The sequence below is a fragment of the Notamacropus eugenii genome, chromosome 5, assembly GCF_028372415.1.
Source record: "Notamacropus eugenii isolate mMacEug1 chromosome 5, mMacEug1.pri_v2, whole genome shotgun sequence".
NCBI classification, from domain to species: domain Eukaryota; kingdom Metazoa; phylum Chordata; class Mammalia; order Diprotodontia; family Macropodidae; genus Notamacropus; species Notamacropus eugenii.
In genome coordinates, this window is record NC_092876.1 from 68,481,667 (window position 1) to 68,488,066 (window position 6,400).

General features: G+C 53.4%; 1 protein-coding gene across 3 annotated transcripts; it reads right to left on the minus strand.

The window, feature by feature from the left end:
- Positions 1 to 738: 738 nt before the first annotated feature.
- On the minus strand, positions 739 to 5,696 carry CD164L2 (CD164 molecule like 2). Of its 3 annotated transcripts, XM_072609517.1 has the most exons (6): positions 5,483 to 5,691; positions 4,731 to 4,901; positions 3,888 to 3,965; positions 3,672 to 3,716; positions 2,056 to 2,209; positions 739 to 997 (listed from the first exon to the last, which is right to left on the minus strand). In XM_072609517.1, the coding sequence occupies exons 1-6, from the start codon at positions 5,568 to 5,570 to the stop codon at positions 991 to 993; spliced, it is 543 nt and encodes a 180-aa protein (XP_072465618.1). In that variant the 5' UTR covers positions 5,571 to 5,691; the 3' UTR covers positions 739 to 990. The 3 variants fall into 3 exon arrangements, with proteins under 3 accessions (XP_072465618.1, XP_072465617.1, XP_072465619.1); XM_072609516.1 differs by lacking the exon at positions 2,056 to 2,209 and having other exon boundaries at positions 5,483 to 5,696; XM_072609518.1 differs by lacking the exon at positions 739 to 997 and having other exon boundaries at positions 2,052 to 2,209; positions 5,483 to 5,665.
- Positions 5,697 to 6,400: the final 704 nt, after the last annotated feature.

The window sequence follows — 6,400 nt, forward strand, 5'->3', positions numbered from 1 at the left end:
TTATGGTACATTCAGCAGGCAAATGGCAGTGAAGCAGCATCATGGTATAATGGACAGAATGCTTGAGTTTGAATCAGGGGGACCTGAGTTCAAGTTCCACCTAAGACACTTGCACAAGTCTCATGTGTCCCAGCTTCAGTTTCCCCAGCCCTAATAGCATGAGGATGTTAACCTGTAGCACTCTCTGAGGTCACTGAGAGGTTCAGAAGGTGCTTTGAAACTTTAAAATACTTCATAGATGTAGGTTATGAAGGTATTTTAAATATACCTTTATCGATATCTTGCTTTTACATGGCCTAGAGACCTCCATGGACTCTTTCCTTAGAGCTGTCCCTTAAATAACAAAGGATTTTTAAATTTATTTTTAAAGTGAGACTAGTGTTTAGGAGAGAGAGGTCAAGGCTCTGGTAGGGCTCTGCATCAGGACAATAATTGAGATGGGAACCCATCATGGAGCCTTGGCCCTAGAAGGATTGAGTTTTGGTCTTGGCTTCTGCTCTGTTCTGCTCTCACATACACATAGTATACCTCAGCCTACCATTTCTCCTCACCCTTAAGTCCCTCCCCTGGCCCCAATCCACTAGACCTTACATGGGGTACAGGTCCAGGGCCCTCTTCCTTGAGTGAACAGTTGCTTTTCCCTTCTTTCTGCCTTGAAGGAATCTAGAGTTAGTGACAACCCACCCCACCACATCACCATATGGCCCTCTCCAGAATGCAGGAAGAGTGATCACAGCCCAGAGTGAAGAGTTCCTTTATTGGAGGACAGCAGCCCTTGGGTAGGATCAGTGAGTATGAGGGAGCTCCCTCAGCTGGCATCAGAACTGGAAGGAGTGGGTAGAAGGCATCTTCCAAAGCTTGACCTTCCTTTTCCTCAGGGTTGGGGCACAGCCCCCCTTTCCCAGGCGGAAGCAGGGCTGAGGGTATACGAGGTCAGAAGAGCCTGGTACTACTGCCTCTGCCCCTCCCCACTCCATCTTGTCCTGGTGGTCAGATCCTGTGATGGAGATCACGGGGTAGAGAAAATATTCAATTGTACCGGGGGGAGGGGGGGACACAGAGGAGAGGGACAGGTCCCCTGGGCTCTGTAGAACACACACACCCCTACCATGAGCCTGCTGGGAGGTGGGTGTGGGGATGAAGATTCTGGCAAGAGTTCACCCCAGAAGGCCAACAGCCACCCTAGGACACCAGCAGTCCCTGATTCCTTGACAAAGATGGTGGCCCAGGAGAGCAAGATGGCAGGTTTTAATATAGACTCTGGGTACAGGGTTTCAGGAGCAGATCCTGCCCCATGCCTCCAATGCCAGGCAGCCCCTCAGACCTGGCTTCATACCACAGCACACAGCACCACACACTGACATCCATCCCTCCCTGCCTCCCTCCCCACTGAGGCTTAGAGGCCAGAATGGGGAGTACCAGTTGGGAGCTACCAGGAGAGGAGGCTGGCCTCTCCTGTCTCCAGCCTTTCCCCAGCTTTTGGAGGGACTGGTTGGGAAAGACTGTCCCCCTCCCTCCCCAGGACAGGAGCTCAGGGCAGGGAGGTGGGGCCTCCCTTCCCTTCAACACCTAAAACAAAGCAAACGGCAAACATTGGTCCCTCTCTAGTAAGCAGGGGAAGGGGCAGATCCCCTAGGAGGGTCCAGGCAGGTCATCCTTTAGGCCAGGACCTACTGGTTCTCCTCTCTGGCAGCGTGAAGGAGACAAGGACACAGGTCCAGGGTTAGTCCCCTCCCCACTGAGGTCCCTTACCCACAAGCCTTGGAACCAGAAGGGGAGAGATGTGGAAACCGGGGAGATGTGGGAACAAAGCTTTCCCCAGGCCATCACCATGCTTTCCCCCCTTCCCTGCCTTGGGAAAAGAGGATTTCACAGCTGAGAAGGAAAAAATAACTTCACACCTATCCCTCCCCAACTTCAGACTAGAAGCCCAAGGGGTCAGACAGATTTCTGGAGCTATATAGGGTAAGGGGAAAGAGAAGCTGGGGAGGGGTGAGGGGAGAAGGGGCCCAGGGACTCCCCCCACCTCCCTCCCCAGTGACCCAAGTGCCTTACAGTGTCTGATAGGTGCTGTCCTTGACCCGGATAAAACGGATGAGGAAGAAGGTTACTGCCTGCAGAGTCAGCACCAGCACTATACCCCCAACAAAGCTAGCCCCATCAAAGCCAGGTGTGTGGGAGTCCAGAGGCGGGACAGTGTCAGGGCTGCCTGGACAGGGCAGAGGAGGGGATCAGCATGTCCTGGCCTCTTCCCTCCCTCTTCCTCACATCATGCCCAGGGCCCTGTGCCAAGCAGGGCAGGGCATGAGCATGGCACAAGAGGACAGAGAGAACTGACCAGGACCTCCCCTTGGAGTACCTTGGGTTGAGCTCCCTCATTTGAATCCCATTGAGATTGAGTCAAACTTGCTCAAACAGCTAGAATACAGGGGAAGTGGGATTTGAACCCAGGACATCCAGTGTTTTCTCTCCTTAATCCACTTTAATTTTCCCACTTGTTCTCTTACTTGATTTTTCTAACACCTCGAGGGAGGCAGGATTGCTGTTAGCAGTTTTACAGAAAGAACGAGGTACTGAAAGCATAGGGAAGGCCAACATCTGCCACAAGAGCTCACCATCTGAGTGGGCAAATCAGACCTCTCTGGGTCTCAGTTTCCTCTTTTGTAAAATAAGGGAGATGGAAAGACCCTCCTGTTGTAAGCCTTCCCTATCCTAAGGACCTTTCCAGCTCACAGCTTGTAACAGCTCAGCTAGGAACCCAAGCCTTGCTGCAGCCTTATAACATTATCGATAATCCCATGTTTATATATGACTTCATCCTATGCAAGCCATCTCAATTCAGGGAACAATTTCTCCTGAACCGATCCACATTCCCATCACCCCCTGCAAGATGGGCAGAAGAAGCTCCTTTTGACAGAGGTGGACATCTTTAGGGATTGTGAGACCTGGCCTAGGGCAGGGGTCCCAGTCCCTCTCCTATGGACGGCTTCCTTCCTGAAAGTCACTCTCCAGGAAGCACTCTGGGAGCAGAGGACTTATGGGCTTTGAACCTCCCTTAGGATAAGATTTCACCTCTTGGACTGAGGCTTTGGGAAACGGCAGGTCTCAACAGGGCAAGATCATCCTGGGACAAAGGGCAGGACAGGTCCCTACCTGAGCCCAGGGATGGGATGGGTAGGAAAGGAGAGACTAGTCACAAAGAGAAATAAGAGTTGACATGGAGAAGCCATGAAGAGGGGAAGAGGAGGAAAGAAGGAAAAAAAAAACAGCAGGAAACCAGGATCTGAGAGTAGGGCCTGCTGGCAGCAGAGAGCTGGCCAGCCTATCAATAATTCAGCCCTTGGGGAGATTTCATTACCCATTGTAATTAACCAAGAGCTCCTACCGATCCCTTCCCCCACTCCCACCCCATTACCGCAGGCTCTGCCTTGTGACTTTTTCAGATGCCCACGTTGCCCCCCAACCCCCATACATAACTCCTCACCTAAAATAGGAGGAAGGCTGGGGTTAGGGACCTCCCCCTTTCCCAAGGCCTCTAGAATTGGACCTCCAATAGCTCTGGCCTCCTTGACACCTTGTCATTCTCTGGGGCCTTAGAGTTTGCTGCCCCAGAGCAGGAACTCCCACCTCCCACCCACTTGCCCCCCACCCCCCCAAGGTTCACCCCATACCTGATGTGAATGCCTTTGGTTCCTGGGTAGGTGGCTGTGGAGCAGCTGGGGAAACACAATCTATTATAATCCAGGGGAAAAGCCTCTGGAATCTCCCCCACTAACAGCTCAAACTACAGGGAGCTTTCCCCTCCACGGCCACCACCTAAAGTCAGCTTTTGTCCATTAACCTCCTTCCCCTGGATACTGGACCCCCTCATTCCTGCTTAGAGTTACCTGGGCATAGACTGGTGTGGTTATAGATAGAGCAGCCTTCCTTGATCTCATCTTCCAGGGCTACACAGTGCCCATGTGCTGGAGGAGAGAAGGAAGGAGGGAAGAGGCTGGGACAGGAAATCCTCTAAAGACTCAGCCTAGATACAAATCCCCAAGGACTTTCTCAGTCATCAGGGTCCAAAGGGGTCCAGGGCCCAAATCTGAGATAAAGGAGATTCTTGGAGGTTTTGAGAACATTGAAGATTTCTAAGTTTCTGGAATGATAAGGGTAAGGAGTGATCTTAGAACGCAGACTATCAACTAGATGAGATCTTGGAATGTGGAACATCAGCACTAGGAGGGAGTTTAGAGAGACCATCTACCTCAGGGCCTCTTTACTTGGGCCTTGTGGATTTGGTTTTTAAAATCTTTTGATGACTGTATTTCAATATAATTTTCTTTTGTAATCCTACATATTTTGTTTTATGTTTTTAAAAACCACATTCTGGGAAGTGGTCTATGGCACACACCAAGAAGGCTGAGGACCCCTGATTAGGCCCACCTACCTCATCATTTATAGATGAGAAAATAGAGGCTCGGAGAAGGGACAGGCCTTGTATGAGATCCAACAGTGGCAGAGCCAGGATCATCCCCATTTCTCCAGGTTCCCAACCCAGGGTATTACCCACTGTATCACATGTCACTTAAGTTATTTATGACAGAAGACTTCTTAAAGTAATAACTGAGAAACTGTGGCGGACTGTGTAGGAGGGGAATGGGGGTGGGTGGGGGATGCTTATAGATTTTCACTGTGACAGGTGCAGGAGTCACACACAGCTCTCTTCCCTTTTTCCAGGCCCTTACCTGGCTCCTCACCCCCACAGTGTTCCCACACACAGCCTGAGAGGTTTCGAGCAGGTTTCCCCTCCACACAGCGCCTGCAGGATTCCAGATGTTTGCATTCCCCAACAGCGGCAGGGCCCCAGATGTTAAGGCCCAGCAGGCCCTCCCTGCCCAAGCCTCTGCCTCCTTTACCTGGGGAAGGGGAAGAAGGACTGAGGCTGGATAGTCAGGGAGGGCCTTCCCCAGCCCTAGCAGACATTCACTCCTCTTTCCCCACCCCCTATCCCAAACGCACATCTGAGGTCTGCTATCTGTTGCCAAAAGGAGTAGGGGCCAGCTGTTTTCCACTCCCCACACCCAACAGCTGGTTCTTCCTGACTCTCATCCTTCAGTCAGAGCTGTGGAATTGCTGGGAGGTCACAGCTGGGGCCACACCAGGCAGGTTCTCTAGATTTAGGGCAAGGTTGGCCTCGGGCAGCTACAGGTTCAGGCCCCAGCTGGAAGGCAGGAACCAGGACTTTGCAATTTGTCTATGAGGATGAGGGAAATAGGGGCTAGTTGCACACTGGGCCTGAGTAGCTAGGGAGGGAGTGGGTAGGGAGAGTCGGAAGCAATCACGTCTCTGAGTGGTCGGACTACCTCCACCTGGCAAGAGGACGGTTGCCTGGGCAGTTTCATGCACCTGACGAGGGTTGATTGATGCGAGAGCCTACCTGGCTGGGAAGGAGGGCCCGCCCACACCTGGCTGCCCCCACCTGTCTCCCAACACTCACCGGCTGCTGCGAGCTGGGCACAGAGCAGGAGGCAGCAGCAGCCGCTGCAGAGCGCAGCCCGTAGGGCTCGGGGCCCCGGCACGGCCATGGACCCAGGGGGAGATGGCTGCTCCTGGCGCTGGGCACGGGAGGGCTGGCGGAGCGTCCCTGCCTAACACTGGGCAGCTGGGGAATAAGCCAGCACCTGGCGAGTCCCAGAGTACCTGGGCAACCTGGGGCGGGGCCAGGGTGCCGAGGCGGAGCCAAGTGAGAGTGGGCGGGGTCAGGTTCTAAGCTGGTGAGGTGGAGGGAGTTGTTTAACTACTGGGAGAGAGTGGAGGGCAGAGGGAGGACACCCCCTACCCCGCCACCTGCATTGGGAAGAAAGACCCCTGAAGGTGGGGCGAGGTCTGGCATGAACATAGGGCGTGGCCAAGAGCTCAAAGGCGGGGCCAATAGCGGGGATTGGGGGCAGGTGAAGGTGGGGAGGGGCCAGATGGAGGAGGAATCAACCCAGGAACACAAGAGGGACCACCTGGGAACGGGGCGCGCGGACCCCCGAATGCAGAGGTGACTTCAGGAACCAGACATACCTGGTGGCTTAAGAAGGTGAGTGGAGGCTGACTTTAGAGGAGAAGATTTGGGGGTTGGACCATGGGGGAGGGACATGGAAGCCGCATGGAGAGAAGGATCCAAGTCCTGGCTCTGCCATCCTGAGGAGACTCTTCTCCCTTAGGACCTGCTCCACGCAAGGTGCGTTTTTCAATCAATCAGATAATTTATTAGGCGCCTACCATGTGTGAGGCACTTTGCAGAGCAATGGGGGGTTCGAAGAAACCCAAAAATATGAGCTTTGCCTTTTAGGAGTTCATGTTCTTATAGGGAGGGTAGCTGGGTGGTGCCGGGGATAGAGCACCAGTGCAGGAGTCAGGAGGACCT

Excerpts from the sequence above, each read along its gene's own strand:
- CD164L2 (XM_072609516.1), bottom strand. The coding sequence starts at position 5,570 with ATGGCCGTGCCGGGGCCCCGAGCCCTACGGGCTGCGCTCTGCAGCGGC. Across the intron at positions 4,902-5,482 it reads TGCCCAGCTCGCAGCAGCCG|GTAAAGGAGGCAGAGGCTTG; the intron begins GTGAGTGTTGGG and ends CCCCTTCCCCAG. Across the intron at positions 998-3,671 it reads ACCAAAGGCATTCACATCAG|GATCTGACCACCAGGACAAG; the intron begins GTATGGGGTGAA and ends TCTCCATCACAG.